General features: G+C 38.4%; 8 protein-coding genes across 8 annotated transcripts; 3 read left to right on the forward strand and 5 right to left on the reverse strand.

The window, feature by feature from the left end:
• Nucleotides 1–48: 48 nt before the first annotated feature.
• On the reverse strand, nucleotides 49–3,801 carry KRE5 (Kre5p; the record flags this gene model as incomplete). The annotated part of the gene is made up of 1 exon (XM_022820077.1): nucleotides 49–3,801. One exon carries the CDS (start codon nucleotides 3,799–3,801, stop codon nucleotides 49–51), a length of 3,753 nt encoding a protein of 1,250 aa, XP_022676576.1.
• A 561-nt stretch (nucleotides 3,802–4,362) lies between these two features.
• ALA1 (alanine--tRNA ligase) lies at nucleotides 4,363–7,233 on the forward strand (the record flags this gene model as incomplete). The annotated part of the gene is made up of 1 exon (XM_022820078.1): nucleotides 4,363–7,233. One exon carries the CDS (start codon nucleotides 4,363–4,365, stop codon nucleotides 7,231–7,233), a length of 2,871 nt encoding a protein of 956 aa, XP_022676577.1.
• Nucleotides 7,234–7,687: 454 nt separating this feature from the next.
• POP5 (RNA-binding protein POP5) lies at nucleotides 7,688–8,176 on the forward strand (the record flags this gene model as incomplete). Its single annotated transcript, XM_022820079.1, has 1 exon — nucleotides 7,688–8,176. One exon carries the CDS (start codon nucleotides 7,688–7,690, stop codon nucleotides 8,174–8,176), a length of 489 nt encoding a protein of 162 aa, XP_022676578.1.
• A 40-nt stretch (nucleotides 8,177–8,216) lies between these two features.
• On the reverse strand, nucleotides 8,217–9,542 carry PRP45 (mRNA splicing protein PRP45; the record flags this gene model as incomplete). Its single annotated transcript, XM_022820080.1, has 1 exon — nucleotides 8,217–9,542. The coding sequence occupies one exon, from the start codon at nucleotides 9,540–9,542 to the stop codon at nucleotides 8,217–8,219; it is 1,326 nt and encodes a 441-aa protein (XP_022676579.1).
• Nucleotides 9,543–9,764: 222 nt separating this feature from the next.
• GIP4 (protein phosphatase regulator GIP4) lies at nucleotides 9,765–12,044 on the reverse strand (the record flags this gene model as incomplete). The annotated part of the gene is made up of 1 exon (XM_022820081.1): nucleotides 9,765–12,044. One exon carries the CDS (start codon nucleotides 12,042–12,044, stop codon nucleotides 9,765–9,767), a length of 2,280 nt encoding a protein of 759 aa, XP_022676580.1.
• A 371-nt stretch (nucleotides 12,045–12,415) lies between these two features.
• MRS2 (Mrs2p) lies at nucleotides 12,416–13,756 on the reverse strand (the record flags this gene model as incomplete). The annotated part of the gene is made up of 1 exon (XM_022820082.1): nucleotides 12,416–13,756. One exon carries the CDS (start codon nucleotides 13,754–13,756, stop codon nucleotides 12,416–12,418), a length of 1,341 nt encoding a protein of 446 aa, XP_022676581.1.
• Nucleotides 13,757–14,140: 384 nt separating this feature from the next.
• Nucleotides 14,141–14,830, reverse strand: VMA4 (H(+)-transporting V1 sector ATPase subunit E; the record flags this gene model as incomplete). The annotated part of the gene is made up of 1 exon (XM_022820083.1): nucleotides 14,141–14,830. One exon carries the CDS (start codon nucleotides 14,828–14,830, stop codon nucleotides 14,141–14,143), a length of 690 nt encoding a protein of 229 aa, XP_022676582.1.
• An 877-nt stretch (nucleotides 14,831–15,707) lies between these two features.
• On the forward strand, nucleotides 15,708–19,307 carry MIP1 (DNA-directed DNA polymerase gamma MIP1; the record flags this gene model as incomplete). The annotated part of the gene is made up of 1 exon (XM_022820084.1): nucleotides 15,708–19,307. One exon carries the CDS (start codon nucleotides 15,708–15,710, stop codon nucleotides 19,305–19,307), a length of 3,600 nt encoding a protein of 1,199 aa, XP_022676583.1.
• Between the last annotated feature and the right edge of the window lie 216 nt (nucleotides 19,308–19,523).

Consider the following 19,523-nt stretch of genomic DNA (forward strand, 5'->3'; position numbering starts at 1 on the left):
TGCATTAGACTGATGTATCTGTATCTATACCTTTTACTCATATATATTTTATAATTCATCATGTTCGAGCCCTTGTGCATTTCCTTGCTTCGAAACACTGTTCAATGATATTATTGGGATCTTCAATTGAATGCTATTCAATAAATCTGATTTGAAATTCATTAGAGAAGTGAAACTCTTGGAAAGTAGATGATAATGCAATCTTAAAGTAGAGGCAGCATCAAGTCTGCGCAATTGCTGCATATTAACAACATATGATGCGGAAAGATTATAGAAGGGAAGATCATACTTCTCTAAATAAGTCTTCCAGTATCCTGACTTCCAATAAGAATCATGTTCTGTCTTTGCCTCTCTCAAATAAAAGACACCCTCAGAATATTTTGAAAGATCATTCAAAGATATATTGTCCAAAGAATCATCCTTCAAAGATATGAATACTAATTTCTGGATGCTCTTTGGTAAAATTGTATCCAATAATAAAATAGATTTTGCTTCTAATTCTTGTTCTGAGAAACGCTGAGGTCTTAACCATAATGGCCAAGCATAATTCAATAATTCGTAATCTGTGCTCTTGGGTATCATTTTAGCCAGCAGTTTGGGATTTTTTGCCAAAATGTAAAACTTCATCTTATCTTGTGACTCCTTTTTGATCTTGGCTATCTTTGCAACAGCTAAAGATTCTTGGCCATCATGGATTACCATCATAATGTTGACTTTGGAATCATCGAGAACGGCACTTTCGTTCGTTGTCTTTTTAACTTTGACATACACTTTCGTTGGTAAAGTATTTGTTACGTCGATCTGCTTACTTTCAATGTAGTTTGAGGTTCCCGCAGTAGAAAAAGAGGTAACTGTATACTCTGAATCACAGCTCTGTATAGTCATTCCCCTCATAAAATGAGGAATGGATAACTGAGTATAGCCGAATGATGTCATAGATATGGCCTTGTCGATCACGTTTCCTTCGCTATCAACAAGTTTTATACAGACATTCGGAACACCTTCGACGCTATTCACTGATACTTCATCATTTTCATCGAAAACGTGTGCTTCTAAAATAATGGAGTCGCTATCTGCTTTGAAGTTATGGGGGTGTTCTATTTCAGATTCAAATCTTCCTTTCTTTGTTTCAACAGATGTATTATAAAACCTGTATATCGGATTCATTGTTAAGTTTGAAGTAGGAATTAAAGCAAATTCAGTTTTAACAAACGGCAAATCCTTTATCAAGCTTGTTAAATATAATAATCTCTGGGTTCTCTCCTCTGCAGGATCTAATAAAAGCGTTATATTGACGACAGGATATTCTACTGCCTTTTTAATCATTTGATCTCCTAGTTCAAAAAGACTGACACGAGGCAATGATGCCTCGGTGGTATATGGTATTCCATTATCAAAAACGAGAACCGAATGGTAAACATACTTTATAACTGACGCTGTTAACTCTTCGATATGTGAGGTATCAACTTCTGAAGAGCCCAAGTTTCCAATACGGTACAGTGTATTTAGGGTGTCTAGTGTTTTAGAGGAGTGCTGTACTAGAATATTATGCCATAATTCTACAGATGATAAATCTTGATCAGTGTTGAAAAATTTACCATTAATCACCACAAATGGTTTACGTAGAGCATCGATAGGAACATCCGGTAGCCATGACTTCAAATCATTTAAATAAGATTCAGATTGGAAAGCGCAATTTTTATTATACGACTTCCTATTTGGCAACCGACCTGAAGAAAATTCAGTCCTGATGATTTTCCATTGCTTCGTAAGAGCCCCCATATGGACAAGTCTTATTGCAACACCTTTGTGGTTGTTTTTGAGAAGAGCTTCCAATTTTTGAATGGCACCCTCGGCATTAAAATCATCTACTATAGTTACTGTGTGAATTGGTGAAGGTTTCTTTGATCCTGCATAAAATATCATCCTTTCACCAAGCTCTCCTAATGCAGCATTGTTAATTCTGGTAAAACTTTCATCAAGCATACGATTAGGTAAGTATTTTGTGTTTCTTATAGTCAAAGACCTATGATGAAGGATCTGTCTTACACTTAGATCATTTCTTTTAGCCATTGAACGAACTTCTCTTTTCAAATACTCTATATCATCAAAGAGGATTCTTGATGTATGAATTTTCCATGCTTTCTGTTGGAAGGGTAAAATTACCCCATTCATAACAACAACAGTATTAGATATTTTGAATCTCTCTAAGAAATCGTTACATTGATCGGACTTTTCATCTGTAGTTTTGGTTATAATTTCAGGTTTACGAACAAGTTTTTTGAGGTAGGTTTTGACCTTTTTAAGAGATCCTGGTTTTGATTTAAGCTCGTATAGTTGGTTAACGGCATGATTTGAGCGTTGTGCTGAAAAAGGAATTAGACCTAATCTTACAGGGTATCCTGTTTTCATCTGCTCAAGAGCCTCGAGAAAAGCATTTACTGCACCATGTTCTTCAAAAGATTGTGGATCATCCAAATTAATAATGAAGATAAGTTCGTTCCAATTTTGCCTAATATTCGGGATTGGTTCAAAGTCTGAAGGTCCTAAGAATGCATCATTCTGATCAGGTAATTTTTCATACATCTTATCCTTTTCAAAGTCATTAAAAAATATTACTGCCTCTGAAAACCCTGGAACACGATAAAAGTCGTACCTGTTCTTATCAAAGAAAGATGTAAAAGAATAACCCACTGTTAGATATCTTAGAAACTTTTCCAAGTTAACGTCGCCAAAGTTTTGTAACTTCTCTTTCAAATCGTTAGTTTTAGTGTATTCTTCTGCAATGATTTTAGGAAGAGTTACTTCATCTAATTCAGTTAACCTCCATTGTTGTCCATTCACATATAAACCTAATAATTCGTGTGATATTTGTCTCTCTTTAAATTTATTGTAAAGGGCTTCGGCAGAAGCGGTATCAATATCAGATTTGGATGCAATTATAGGGGCTATAGCAGGGAAATTGCTAACTAATGTTTTGAAATACTCAAAGAACTTCTCAAAATCATTTAATTCTTCATATTTTTGAAGCAACAATGCAGTAAACTTAATATCCAACTTCTCTAATTGTTGCTGATTCAAAAACTCTAATTTAGCAACAGTTGGGAGCTTTTTCCCAGCAATATCAATTTTATTTTCCAGTTTTACTTCCTTACCCCAAAGTGCCTCTGGGATTGTCTCTGAATAAGCGTATGTACTCTTTTCGCCAATAGCGCAGGTTGGTCTCCAAACCATTCTGATTTTGCCGAATTTTGCTTCATTAAACAAGTTACGGTTGAAATCATCAAACTCCAGGTCCGTTTCACAACCATAAAGTATCACAATAGGTGCACTACTGTTTGTACCAATAGTAATCTCATTTTCTGCTAACAATTCGAAATCACCCATCGCTGCTTGTGCCTCTAGCTCAGAAGTCTTGAAATAGAAAGAATCATCACTTTTAGAATATTTCTTGTGATTCAATATCAGACAGGTCTCATTATATTTCTCGTCATATGGTGCAAAGTCTTCATGTTCAGCAATAACATAGAGAAGATCTCTAATACTCTGCACCTGATTACTCGAATCTAAATCGGTAGATTTGTTTTCGTCGCCATCATCGATGAAATCATATTCTTCGTCAGCATCTTCCTCTCCAAATATTAGATCATGGTACAAGTTCATCCATTGCGTGTCACTTAGGGTCTCTCGACCTACAATTGAGGTTGAAAGCCATAGTTTGCTGACCCCAATCTCTAATCCACGCGTAGCATGTAGCAGAAATAGTATTATTACTACTACTTGGGAGCAAAACTGCCTCATTGTATAGTATCAGCGCTTAGCAATTGAATCCAATGGAAGCTTCCTAATTACTTACTGAATAACAATGACGATCCTGAAGCACCTTTGTTGGTAGGCTTTCGTATGCATCAAATCTTTCCATGCTTTCCATATAGAATATAATCTTATTGTAGCTGTGCGAAGAGCGGCGTACAATAGAGTATTGAGAAAGGATAAATACTAAGTCACGTGTCAACATTTGACAAAGAGCTTTCTTTTCCTCCCTCCATCAATTCTCGGACAAGTGTAAAAAAAATATATTATCAAATTAAAGATTAACGAAGTTTACTTTCCCATTATTAAAAATTGGAATGGGAAAAGACCATAATCTTGTTCTTAAAGCGGCAAGTGAATTACTTTCTCCAAATATAAGAGCATCCCGAGTGTGAAAACATACTAAAGGAAATTGCTCGTAGGATTATTGATATAATCTGGTTTTTATTAGTGTTCTTTTTCGGTTTGTCTTTGTGAGTACACATAAAGACGTCTTTAGGAAAGGTGGTTCGCGTTCATTTGAGATTATTTTCTAGTTTTACGCCCAGAATGACTATTGGTGACAAGGCCAAATGGACGGCTACTAATGTCCGTTCCACATTTTTGGATTACTTCAAATCTAAAGGACATACTTTTGTGCCATCATCTCCTGTTATTCCATACGATGATCCAACTTTGTTGTTTGCCAATGCCGGTATGAACCAATATAAACCTATCTTTTTGGGTACTGTTGATCCTTCCAGTGATTTCTACAAGCTAAAAAGAGCTACCAACTCTCAAAAGTGTATCAGAGCTGGTGGTAAGCACAACGATTTAGAAGATGTTGGTAGAGATTCTTATCATCATACATTTTTCGAAATGTTGGGTAACTGGTCTTTCGGTGACTACTTCAAGAAGGAAGCTATTGAATATTCTTGGGAGCTATTGACTAAAGTCTATGGTATTCCAGGTGACAGATTATATGTTACCTATTTCGAGGGTGATGAGAAGCTAGGCTTGGAACCTGACTTCGAAGCTCGCGACTTGTGGAAGGCTGTCGGTGTTGCGGATGATCACATTTTGCCAGGTAACGCCAAGGACAACTTCTGGGAGATGGGTGAACAAGGTCCATGTGGTCCATGTTCCGAAGTTCATTATGATAGAATCGGTGGTAGAAATGCATCTTCCCTTGTCAACCAAGATGACCCAGATGTGTTGGAAATCTGGAACAACGTGTTCATCCAATTCAACAGAGAACAAGACGGTTCTCTAAGACCTTTACCAGCTAAGCATGTTGATACTGGTATGGGTTTCGAAAGATTGGTCTCTGTGTTGCATGATGTTAGATCCAACTATGATACCGATGTTTTCGAGCCATTATTTAAGAGAATTCAAGAAATTACTGGTGTTAGACCTTACTCTGGTAAGTTTGGCGCTGAAGATGTAGATGGTATCGACACCGCTTATCGTGTGTTGGCTGATCACGTCCGTACCTTGACTTTTGCTTTGGCTGATGGTGGTGTTCCAAACAACGAAGGTAGAGGTTACGTCTTGAGAAGAATCTTGAGACGTGGTGCCCGTTACGCTAGAAAATACATGAATTACCCAATCGGTAACTTCTTCTCCCAATTATCTGTTACTTTGATTGAACAAGTTAAAGATATGTTCCCAGAAGTTGCTAAGGATCCATCTTACTTATTCGAGATCTTAGATGAGGAAGAAGCTTCTTTCGCTAAGACTTTGGACCGTGGTGAAAAGCTATTCGAAAAGTATGCTGAAGAAACGATGAAGAAGAGCGATAAGACTTTGGATGGTAAGCAAGTCTGGAGATTATATGATACTTATGGTTTCCCTGTTGATTTGACTGAATTAATGGCAGAAGAACAAGGTTTGAAAATTGACACTGAAGGATTTGAGAAGGCTAAGAAAGAATCTTATGAAGCTTCCAAGCAAGGTGGTAAGAAGGGTACTTCCAACCTTATTAAGTTAAATGTTCACGAATTGTCTCAACTTAACGAAAGCAATGTTCCTAAGACTGACGATTCTTTCAAATATGGTACGGAGAACATTGAAGCTACCATCTTGAGAATCCATGATGGTGAAGCTTTCGTTGACTCTATGACTGAAGTTGGTAAACAATACGGTATCGTTTTGGACAAGACTTGTTTTTATGCTGAACAAGGTGGTCAAGAATATGACACTGGTAAAATCGTCATTGATGGTCAAGCCGAATTTAACGTCGAAAACGTACAGGTTTACAATGGTTATGTTTTCCATACTGGTATCTTGGGTGATGGTGAATTGTCTACTGGTGACAAGATCATTGCATCATACGAAGAACTACGTCGTCATCCATTGAGAAATAACCACACTGGTACACATATCTTGAATTTCGCACTAAAAGAAGTTTTAGGTAATGATGTTGATCAAAAGGGTTCTTTGGTTGCTCCAGAAAAGCTAAGATTTGATTTCTCACACAAGAGAGCTTTATCTTACGAAGAATTGGTGGATGTTGAAAAGATCACAAATGAAAAGATCAAGGAAAACTTAACTGTTTACTACAAGGATGTTGCTTTAGATTTGGCCAAAACCATCTCCTCCGTCCGTGCTGTTTTCGGTGAAACTTACCCAGATCCAGTCCGTGTTGTCTCCGTCGGTAAACCTGTTGACGAAATCTTAGAAAACCCATCTAGTGAAGAATGGTCTAAATACTCGGTTGAATTCTGCGGTGGTACACATGTATCCAAGACTGGTGATATCAAGGAATTTGTTATTGTCGAAGAAAGTGGTATCGCCAAGGGTATCAGAAGAATAGTTGCTGTATCTGGTCCAGAGGCTTATGAAGTTCAAAGAGTTGCTGTTGAATTTGACGGTGAATTAGATGCTGTTGACAAGTTGCCATTCTCCGCTCTTAAGGCCCAAAAGGTTAAGGAACTAGGTGTCAGATTAGGACAACTAAACATTTCTGTTATCTCAAAGACTGATTTGAAGGAGAAATTCAACAAGATTGAGAAGGAAGTGAAGGATGAAATGAAGGTTAGAGCCAAGAAGGAAATCAAACAAACCGTTGACGATGTTAAGCAATACTTTGAAGAAAACAAAGATGCTTCATTCTATGTAAAGCACATCGACATTCCAACTAACGCCAAGGCTATCACAGAAGCTATCAATCACATCAAGACCAATTTGAAGGATAAGTCCATCTATCTGTTCACTGGTAACGATGCTAACGGCAAGGTTGCTCATGGTTGTTACATTTCTGATGCTGCTATTTCAAAGGGTGTGGATGGGTCTAGCTTAGCTAAGAAAGTGTCTGCTAACATTGGTGGTAAAGCCGGTGGTAAGGGCAATGTATTCCAAGGTATGGGTGACAAGCCAAGCAGCATTGACTCAGCCATCTCAGAAGTTTCTGACTTGTTGAAGGAAAAGTTGACCATTTAAATGCACGATGGAAATTATCTTGTAACACTTGATCGCGGATGCAAGTGAATATTTATTGGTCCTCCTATTCATAAATCAGGCGCTTTGTATAATTAATGCATGATAACATTCAGCTGCTTTCCATTCAATGAAATAATACCATTTTCTTATATAGTATTCCATGTCGTACGCAAGAGTTTCTATCTATAATTTTCATTAATTAATAACGGCTAATAGAATAAATCTGTGTCTTCTTATTTTCCATGTTACAGGAATATACAAAATATGTTTATTGAATATATCTTAAATAATGAAAACTGACGAAACTGAAAAATATTATACAGTGAAAACAATAGATGGTATCGTTGAGAATTGCACATTGGGCTTTATCAGAGAACAGCAAAAGCAACGAACATCCAAAAACCGTTGATTGAATAGCATAGTGTAAGTCTTTCTTCATATCCCAGCCCACAATATGGTTCGATTGAAAAGCAGATACATATTGTTCGAAATTTTATACCCTACAACCGGTGAAAAGTTCGAATCAGTACCGAACACACAGAAGAAGACCATTCTAATGAACCACCATCGAATATCTCCTAACACAATCAATGCAAAAATTATCTTACAGGAGCTTCGAAAGCAACTTCAAATTAACTTTGGGGATTATGGAGCCGGAAAGGCTACCTCATTACTACAGATAAAGTACTTTTCAAATAAGACATCGACAGGCATAATACGATGCAGTCATGAAGATCATCAACTCGTCATTGTCGCACTCACATTAATGAACCAACTTGATTCTGTTGAAGACATAATTGTCAATCCAATCAAAGTTAGTGGAACTATAAAGAAAATAGAGCTATATGCCATAAACAGAAGTCGTAGATTGAATAGAATTCTTTCAACGACGGATAGGAATGATGAGTTTTCTACCATTATAGAGGACGATATTGACGATTAAATAATACATTGTTTTTATAGAGATTTTATTACAAATTTTATTAGTTATTGTGGGGCTTCTTCCGTAAATGAAGTCCATATTCTTTAATTTGTTCTTCGTCGTCTGCTTCTGCCTCTGGTGCCTTACTGTCATCAGCAGAGCTGAATTCCACCGGGCCAGTTCTCCCTCTCTTGTTTGTTATTCTATCAACAATGTCAGAAGTCTCTTCGTTGGAACCGGCCGGCGGTCTATATATATTATCAATTTGGGTTGCGCTAAACAAAGGACTGTCATACGTCTGATGTGTCGAGCTCACAGAACTGGTTGCCGCTTTAGTAAACAAACGAGAGTCATACTGAACATCCGATACTTTGGTGGCTTTGGCAGCATTTAAAACAACCTTTTCAGAAACATCTCTTCCTTGTTGATGAGCTAGACGTCTTAATTTTTCAGCAGTACTCATTCTACTTGACCGTTCTTCGTCACGTTTAGCTCTTATACGTTCTGACCTCTCTCTTTCTCTTATGTAATGGTCCTCATTCTCATATTGTCTACGATGGTCCTCTCTGTGACTTTGTCTGGCGCGTTCGGCCAAATTCTGTAATAACTGTTCTTTCCTTAAAAGCTCCTGTTCTTCCAGTTCTTTTTTCGCTTCTTGTTTTAGATTTATGTTTTCTCTAGCCTGTTTTTCAGCTTCATCTAATGCCTCAGAGAGTTGAAGTAGCTTCTCGTTAGCAGTAGACGCTTGTTCGTCTCCTTTTGATTCTATAGTGACCCTATTTTCCAACGAAATAGCAAACCCTTTAGGATTTTTCCAGTTGGATATAGCTGATGGTATACGCCATTTATCTACATCTTCTTTAGTAGGTTTCGTAGTGGAATCATCAGTCTTGTGTAAGATTGGGGCCTGTATTTCTTCATTTGGAGCTACCACCTTCCTTTTCCTATGGGTTACAGGTTGTAATGGATCCTTTCTATGTTCTATAATTTTAACTTCCCGTTTTCCACTCGAGCTATTTAATGAGCTAATTACCTCCTCCCGAGAATTGTTATGACTAGCAGTGGTTTTTACCAATTGGGGGTTTAGCTTCTTTCTTATTAGTTTATCCAAAACTACTTTCGTTCTATTATATGTTCTCTTTATTTCATCGACGGTCGGCAGCGGTATTTCAAGCGACAAATCACGCTGTCTGAGTGGTACGAAGTCTGAAATTGATGCAACGGGTAAGTTTTCGGGCCGCAAAGAGTCTAATATCACGGTGTCTTTCTTCGATTTGTTGGAACCATTAACCGTTAAAGATTTCTTTTCTGTATCAACATGCTTTGGGGGCGGTAAAAGCGAGCTGAAGGGCTTAGATAGCATGTCTTGAGACCTTGGAACATTCATGGTTTGAGGCCTAGATATGTATTTGCATTCTTTTTGATAACTTTTTATCTATCTCATCTTACATGTAGTGATGGATCTTCTTTTTTTTTAAAGTCATTAGCATTTTTATTTCAGAATGACATCGCAATTAATTGATTAAATAATATTAACAGGATTAAAACATAATACAAACATTGTAAAGTATTTAACGATTTAAATGTGGGAAAATGAACGATATAAACATTATCTGATTAGCTTATCTTTGATTTTATTTACCATTTTAGTTCCTGTACCTTGATGAGATGGGTAAGCTGTTTCGTAGCCAAATTTCCGTTCGGCAGCTTGATCTCTAGCTATCAAGCTTGTCCTAAACGCTAATCCCTCTTGAGACAATCTTGATTTCTGTAGTGAGAACTGAGCAGGAGGTGTAGGATAATGTAGTACTGCAGGTTTTTTATACCACCCACGCCTCTTTGGCTCGGGATCTTCATCTGGGGTCATTGGTGGAACTCCAGTGAACCGCACCTTTTTGATGGTAGATTCAGAAGGCGTTTCACTACTTGACAACATCGAATCATTCTCATCCGCGCCAGAAACTATTATATCTGGATTCTTTATCCCATCATTTGTGTCCGATGAAAGGGATTCTTGAGAAATTATGAGAGTTTCTTCATCCAGTCGCAGGTTGTTCATTGATTCGTTCACCTCGTTCAATTTCGAAGAGTTCATTTTATTCCTTGCCTTTACGGAATTTTGCCTTGTGATGATTGGTGACGAAGGTTTTGGCTTTGCAGCTAGTGACTTTGCTGGAGTTAGCAGAGGTGATCTTTTGTCATTCAGCGACGACAGGGCTTTTGAATATGCATTTTGTACCAGTCTTTGGGTGTTTGCAGAACCAGTTTGAAGTGAATTGGAGCGCATATTGTTACGAAGTGAGGTTGCAGTAGAAGCTCTACCATTTGATTGGTTTTCAGATTGAAGTGAAGAGGATCTGTTTCTCCTTCTAACAGGGGTTTGTTTTATTTCTTGTGGTGACTCGCTGGCGTCAACAAATGGAATAGGAGATGATGGAGATTTAGATATATCTGACTTGCTCATTGATGGTGTTCGACTCAGAGTAACGGGGGATAGAACACTTGGTGAGGCATTAATAGAAGAGGAGGAGGAGGAGGAGGAAAATCCGGACCTTTGTTCTGAATTCGAGTCTATTCCTAGGTGGTTATTAATGTTATTATTGTTGAGATTAGATTGTTTCTCGGAATATGCTAACTTATCAACTTCCAGCTTTTCTGATACCATTTTAGTCAGTTCCGCTCCACTCAAGTTATCGAAGTCGATATTTTTCATACTATTAGAAATAGCTTTCCACTGAGACGTGAAGGTGTCGACGAGCTTTGTTGCCCTTCGAAGAATTTGTACGGATTTCAGTAACAACGACTGATAAGCGTTTTGGATATTGCTGAAATGCACATGATACACCGAGTTCTGATTCGAATATTGCTTGAAATTTTCCACCAACTCCTTTTCCAGTGTTTGAGAGGTACAAAACTCGTCCAACTGCTCTAACAACTCTAAATATTCATGAAGATTTTGAGAATGCAACTTCACAAATTCATCATGGAAATGGGATTTATTAGGGAGATATATTTGTCTCAAAACGGCGCGTATAACATCTATTAAACTTTTGTTTCGTAGAGATGCTGTGTATATCCGATGCATTGTGAATTGCCAGTATGGAAGACGAATCAAGACATTGGTCGAATACAGACCCTTTGTTTTAGTAAATTTCATCATTGTGGTGTAATATAATCTGATTGGAGGCAAGCACTTTTCATTCAAATTTGATTTAAATTTATCAAGGATGGACAGAGCTAGTGAAAAGAACGCTGCGCTTGTGGTATCCTTGGATTTGTCTCGAAGATTTGCTAAAAGGTCAAGACCGAACATCAACTCATGAGGGAAAAGCAAATCATCAAATGCATTTTCGTCCAAAGATACGACGCGACCAGATATATCAGTAGGTCTATTGGAGTTTCTTTCGACAATCAACTGTTTCACTTTGGACTGGTATATTTGAAGAGCATTTTCTGCAACATGTTGCAACGACAAGAGCAATTGGGATTGTAATTCCTTGTCGTAGACCTTCCCCACGTAGACACCAATGTCTTCTTCTACAGGTGCTAATCTGACATCAATCTTGAGAGCACTTGGTACCAGAGGGGCGCTTACAGTACCTTGCTTGCACTGCTTAAACTGCGAAAGAATTTCGATCCTTTTTTCAATCACAGCTGACACGTTAAAATGGAACCCAGTAGCCAGCGCAATAACTATATTCGTAAGGGGAACCAAATTTTCACTCTTCTTAAGTTCTAACGTTCTGTTTAGCATTTTACAAACATGGATCAATTGCTTGAGCTTCCATATCGATGTCGAATGTTGTAAACATTTAATGTCCGTGAAATCCAAAGAAACTCCGCCTTGTACCATGGGCGACGACGCCGAAGCCGCAGCCTTGGCTAGCATTATATTATTAGAGCCCTTCTACTTTCACCTATGCTACTCACAGCAATGTAAAGTCGTTGAATGGTCCTCTGTTACTGTTGGTTTCTCATTCCGTCAGGGAAGTCCTAGCAAATAGAAGTTCTCGTTAAGAAACCTTTTTTTTCCTTCTGCTTTTCTGTGCCGAAAACAGACCAGATATCATATCTCAACATATTATGAAAGCGACTGTGTGCATACGGAAGAGAGAGTATTAATGCCGTAAAGACGCGTTTATCGACACAGTAAAGAGAGAATCGGGACGTTTACGTGTATAAAAGTGTATTTACAGGTGTGGATGCTTTATATATATGTTATAGTTATATGTGTGTATCTAGTTTTGTATAATCGAGGCTTCACTTCTTGTCATCGTCTACCAACCATTTCCAAATCATGTCTCTTTTAGAGCCGTCTTTGTAAAGAACTTCGCGGCCAGACCACAGAACCTTTGCGCTGGTTTTCCATCTACTCCAGAAAGTAGGTATTTCCTTGTCCAATGCCATTTTGGCATTAGCCAAGTGCTTTGTGTTATGAGCACCGGTGTGGTTATTTAGCAAAGTGAGTCTTGTTACAGACCTCAATGCACGCATGTTTGAAATTGTAACTAGTAGTGCGGCAAGCGTCGAAACTCCGACGACACTTGCGAACCCCCAATTGGATTCTTCGATGAAATTCTTCAAGTTCATACCGTAGAATGCTGGTACAAGGGTTGCAACAGTGAAACCCAAAGTGTAAACAGTGACCTTTAATTCGAACAACAATAGAGAATTTCGATTAGCGTCAAGAATGATGTTAACAATTTCTTCGGTGGATTTGATATCTTGAATTAAGGCTTCTGATTGTTGCACGTACTCGTCACATTGCTTGTAATACGTTTCCAAAAGCATCTCTAAATCTGAGTGGTCGTCAGCGTCTGGCAGTTTTTTCTCAGAAAGGTACATTCCAGCCAAATCTTCATCAGATTCGAGAAGTTCGTCGAGTAGATCTCTTAAAAGCACACTCTTTTGAGCAAACGCGGTCAAATTTTTGGACTTAATTAGCAAATCTCGAAGTTTATCACGATCAATCTGGTTCTCAAGGTCGTTCAAAATCATTCCACATACCGAATGATGGTACTTATATTCGGTTTCCAAGCACGTCATGACATTTATAAGAATTGATTCTAGTGCACGGTGTTCGTAGTTTTCCTGGTAAGAGATGGATTTACCCTGGTGGGTGGCATTTCTTTGGGAGAGTTTTGACTCTAAGTCATACATCAAGACCCCGAGTTTCGTTGCTGCATCCGGATTAGCAGTGTCAAAAACGAAAACTTTATCCTTCTGTATCATAGCCTTTATATGTAGTAAGTTCACTAGAATGCATTTAGGCTTGATTACGAACGATGGTATCACATCTATGGAGCTCGAATCAATTTTCCTCAAGTCTCTAGGATATAGTCCGTATTTTTGAAGAAACTCCCACTTTGGGAACTTGTGTGATACAGCAGTCACATCTCCCCTTTCATTGAATATCGTACATGACACGTACGACTCATGGGGTGTGACAGGTTTCACTAAAAATGGATGCTGAGCAGCTGCTATTGGCTTGAAAGGCGTTGTTTGTGACGAATTCCATCGAAGATGATGCCGAAGAGTTTTCGACGTATATCGAAGATGGCTCTGTACGTCTCGCGTTAGCCGTCCAAGAACACTTGACATGTGGTCTATATCAAGCTCTAGAGATCGCTAGCTTCTGTCACTCGTTCTTGTTTTTGGTTGCCTTTGCAGTTTTGCGTTTTTCGTCGTATATACATGTGTATTTAGTACTGGGTTCAAGAGATGTTGTTAGCCTGGAAAAGTGCATCATCGCAAGTGCCACATAGAAAAGATGCAAACAGAAAACATCTATATCGAATAGGATTAAATTCGCAGTTATATATGTGAGATACATACGCCCATATATACAGATATCCGGATATATACACACAGGTAAATACACATAACTAATATATGGGGGGGGTGTCTCTCAGAGAGAGGATTTGTTAATGACTCTTGTGTCACGTGATTGTATCTAAGGAAAAAAAATGATAGTGAGAGAGACCCTTAATCAAAGAACTTTCTGGTCTTGGAAGGGCCGAATAGCTCTAATCTGATAGCTGGGAGCGATTCTTCGCTCAAAAGCTTTAGTCTCTCCTCCAAAGTGTTATTCACCTCGATCTTGCCGTTACCGTTGGAAACAATGACACCACCAGCAATGTCCTTGTTCAAGTAGTCTTCGGAAACGGTGAGGGAGACTTGCTTACCGGTTCTTTCCTCGTATTCCTTTGTCACCTCTTCCAACAAAGAGTTCACAACTTCAACATCAGCCTCCCTGACCTTGACAACAGCCTTTGGTTCAAGCAACTTTAGCAATGACTCCAAGACTAACGCATGCAAAACAGGCTTGTATTCTTTCTTGTTGGAAGAAATCTTCTTCAACTCAGCCTTGGCCTTCTCGAAAATCTCATCTAGCACTTCTTCCCTAGTTCCTAGCACCTTCAATCTCATCTTGTTGGCAATAGTGGACTTCACAATTTGCTGCTTCAAAGCTGCCTTCTTCATTCTGGCCGCGATATTGGTGTCAATCGCACTAGTTTCATTGCGTACCAGACCAGTCTTCTCGATTTCGTACTCCTGCTGAGCCTTCAACTCAATTTCACGAGCCTTCTCCTCTGCTTCTTTCTTGATGAACGCTTGCATCTTCTGCAATTCATCGTTCACCTGATTTGGTGATAATGCTGTAATAGTAGACATATTTGCTGGAGATTAGAAAACTATGCGAATGGAATAGAATGAACGGGAGAAAAAAAACAATCAGTACAACGACGTCCTGTCTTGACGACTACTTGCTAATGTGACAATTCAGAGAACACCTACCTAAGAACAACTTATAATGCCTTTAGTTTAGTTCCTTCCTACCTTTCTAATGATACAATTTGAAATTGAATATTAGATATTATTATACTGTATTTTAATATATATTATATTATGAAAGAGTCTCAATTTCATGCTTATCAAAGGAAGCATGGCAAGCACGAGAAGAATCAATCATTTACAAGTAGGGTAACCGACTTTTTTTTTTTTCGATTTTCCTATACACTGTTTTGTCTTTACCCTGTTTCCTTCTGTGTCTCGTTCTGAGGAAAAGGGGGAAGGGGAATGCGAATGGTGATGGCAGAGGCAGTAGTAGTGGTAGTAGTGTTAGTGGTAATTATACAATTACCCGGCTTTCTTACATGAGTTGAAGAGCGTTTCTAGTGTATCACGTGCGTATGTGCGGGTAACGGAATATTTTCTCGATGGTTCGTTTCTGCCTCTGTGTGTATCAATCATGACACGAACCCACCACCGTTTGCAGACCCAGATCGCATCCCTCACATCAGTTTTCACACACTAGAAGTATCTCCGATAAACGTTACTATACGACTCTATTACGGTAAACATTGGAAAACAAAAAAAAAAAAAATGAAAAGCAGAGCTTGCGGCTTCAACAAAACAAAAACAATATACAATATACAAATATAAATACAAAGTGCGTACTACTATAAACAACAAACAAAGATTGAAACCGAATTGAAAGGATTACAAGGTAAGAGAGATAAAGAATGGCCATTGGCTGGAGCAGTGTGATATGAAAGCTAGAAACTATTATGGTAGCCGTTTACGTGGTTGTAACGTGAGAACAATAAGATATTTTTACCGCTCTGTGAGTTTAAAAGCAGAAGAGCCGCGAATTAATCCAGTGGGCATCCAGTACTTGTCCAAGTCGTTACATGAGCAGATATTCCCAAGCAAGGACAAATATAACAAGTTTTTCGACAATGAAGAGAAACAGGAGCTAGTAAAGCTGTCAAAATCCTTTTTGAAGAACCATGATCTTCTAGGGAAGCCAACGAATATAACAGAGCCGATAAGTTTTCAGCTTCCTAAGTTGCAAGGAGAGGTTTTGGATGAACATTTCCAGAAATTAGGACATTTTGCATCGGAACCGTACCGTAGCATGTGTGATAAGAAGTTTAAAAAGATTCTACCGAAGCCCAAAACATGGCTTCGCAAGCCTGGGTGGTATCGGTATGAACCTGGAAAGGCGCCAGAGAGTGTACCATATCCCCAGGAAGACACATTGGTTTTTGATGTGGAGGTTTTGTACAAGATTTCTGACTTTCCAACGTTAGCCGTTGCCCTTTCGGATAAAGCATGGTATCTGTGGTGTTCCCCATTCATTTGTGACACAGCAGACAGTGATAACGTCAAGCACTTGATACCAATGAACACTTTGGAAAGACCAAAACTAATTATAGGGCATAATATAGGCTATGATAGATCCAAGGTATTAGAAGAATACAATTTTGTGCCGTCAAAGGCTTTTTTCATCGATACCATGTCACTACACGTTGCATCCTCGGGTATGTGTTCAAGACAACGTCCTGTTTACGTGAAAAAACAAAAGAGAGACGAAGAAATTGCAGAACTAAATGCAGAGAATTCTTCGCTACCGCCTATCTCAGATGTGGATGAAGATAGTCCGTGGCTTCACAAATCTGCCACTAACTCCTTGAAAGAGGTAGCGAGGTTCCATTGTAACATTAAAATGTCCAAAGAGGCACGAGACACATTTGCCACTCTAGACAAGTACGAAATTATAAACAAATTCCAGGATATGGTTGAATACTGTGTGTCTGATGTAGAAATTACAAGCAAAGTGTTCGACAGCGTTTTCCCTAAATTTATACAGAAATGCCCACACCCTGTATCCTTTGGTGCCCTGAGATTCTTATCAAGTTCTATTCTTCCAACTAGAGTAGAAAAATGGCAACAATATTTGAAATCGTCAGAATCTTTGTTCCAAGATAATAAGACCAAAATCGAGGAAAAGATTATAGAGATTGTGGAAGAAGTAGCAGCATTAAAGGATAAACCTGAAGTATTTGAAAACGATCCATGGTTAAAACAACTAGATTGGACCATAAAGCCTATAAGATACAATAAAAAGGGTGAGCTAGTGAAAAATCAGAAACTACCTGGACTACCGGAATGGTACAGGTCGCTTTTCCCCTCTAAATCATCTACAAAACCGAATATCACGATAAGAACTAGGCAAGTGCCCTTGTTCTTTAAACTAACGTGGGAAGATTGCCCAGTAGTCTGGACAGCATCACAGGGTTGGTGTTTTAGATGCGATAATTCCCGAATTGCAGAAATCGAGACTAAAAATTATGATAAGGCTAAAGAGGTGGATGACTATCAAGAAGAAAACACCACCCTTTTCAGAATTCCTCATCCAAATGGCCCAGACTTCAATTGTAGCACTTTATTATCTAAGCCATTTATTCATTTCTTTGAGAAAGGAATTCTAAAATCCCAATCTAAGTTAGCCCACGATGCATTGCAAATTAATGCCGCTGGTGCATACTGGATGTCAGCAAGAGAAAGAATTATGTCCCAGCATGTCGTATCTGCTAAGGATTTTAAATCAGAATTCAAAACGAGTGCCAGTACTTCGGAAAAAGATGAAGATATAGGTATCATTCTTCCAAAACTTGTTCCCATGGGAACTGTAACGAGAAGATCTGTTGAGAACACATGGTTGACTGCTTCTAATGCTAAGAAAAACAGAATTGGATCCGAACTAAAATGTAACGTTGTTGCTCCTCCAGGCTATGTTTTCGTTGGAGCGGATGTTGATAGTGAGGAGTTGTGGATTGCCTCATTAGTAGGTGATTCAATCTTTGATGTACATGGTGGAACGGCTATTGGTTGGATGTGTCTCGAAGGTACTAAATCTTTAGGAACGGATTTACACTCAAAGACTGCACAAATTTTAGGATGCTCTCGTGATGAAGCCAAGATTTTTAACTACGGTAGAATATACGGAGCTGGTGTGAAATTTGCTGCTCAATTGTTAAAGAAATTCAATCCAAGTATATCTGAACAAGAAGCAAGAAAAACGGCTGAAAAACTATACGCAAGTACTAAGGGAAAAAAACAACGCTCTTCTATCTTCAAGACTTTTTGGTATGGTGGTTCGGAATCCATCTTATTCAATAAATTAGAAAGCATTGCAGAGCAAGACGAGCCAAAGACACCAGTACTTGGTGCCGGCATAACTTTTTCCTTAATGAAGAAATACTTAGGGAAAGACACTTTCTTGCCTTCAAGAATTAACTGGGTAATCCAATCTTCCGGTGTCGATTATTTGCATATTTTATGTTGTTCAATGAACTATTTAATTGAGAAATATTCTATTGATGCTAGACTAATGATTTCAATTCATGACGAGATAAGATACTTGGTTTCCGAGAAGGACAAGTATAGATTAGCTTTAGCTTTGCAGATCTCCAATCTCTGGACCAGAGCTTATTTCAGCGAACAGATGTGTATTAATGACCTTCCACAAAATTGCGCCTTCTTCTCTGCCGTTGATGTCGACAAAGTGATGAGGAAGGAAGTAAACATGGACTGTGTTACTCCATCCAATCCGAACCCAATACCACACGGCGAGTCTCTTGAAATCCATGATATTTTAAAGATCACGGGGGGAGAACTAGGTAAATCGAATGACGAAATTGATGTATCTAAATTCCCATACACTTTCCGTGAATCAGTATTCCGGCAGTATAATAGGAAGTACTCCAAGGAATTCTTGAAGTATTCTTTGCAGATGCAGGTTCAAATGAAAAAATACAGAGTTGAACAAATTGAAACAGATTATATCAGGTCTTTGGAAGAATCTAGATTGAGTAAATTGAATGCCGATGATGAAGTCAAATCGGTAGCAGATTACGTGCAAGGATTGAAGCTTCAAAACAATAAGAACAAACCCTCTATTATGAGTGATTCGGTCATGTATGGCGGAAAAGACCCAGTAAGCACTTTAGAGGAAGATAAGAATAGTGAAAGAGAAACTTCAACACTGAAAAAGATAATATCTTCCAACTCTACTGGAAGTATTAGGTATAGGCAGCGCACTGAAAAAACGACTGCTAACTCTCCTCCGCAAAAAATGGATAGCGAAATGATCTCTACTATAGTTGCGGAAGCTTTAATGGAAACACCGCCTGAGGTGAAGATTAAGTCAGGGAAGGCTAAAACCGCCAAGAAGAAAAAGATCAACTCCAAGACTGAAAAAATTTTGAAGGAACGGTCGGTTTCCACCAAGACTCAAATGGCATCCTCAATTTTAACAAACAGAAGTAGCAAATATGGGAATACCAACCGTAGTGTTGGATGATAGACATTACCGTGGTCATGATATGACCTTTTCTACGTATATACTGCATACATTCATAAATAAGAACAAATATATATATATATTTGTACGTAATGTATACGTTGTATCTGATAACTTTGTTGTATTTTAAAGAAAAAGGGCTATTCAACCAACTCAATGGTTTTCGGTGTTGTTCAACCGGTATCCTCTCGGTCTCTTTCTTTTGGAAACTACCGA

The sequence above is a fragment of the Kluyveromyces marxianus genome, chromosome 5, assembly GCF_001417885.1.
Source record: "Kluyveromyces marxianus DMKU3-1042 DNA, complete genome, chromosome 5".
NCBI lineage: Eukaryota > Fungi > Ascomycota > Saccharomycetes > Saccharomycetales > Saccharomycetaceae > Kluyveromyces > Kluyveromyces marxianus.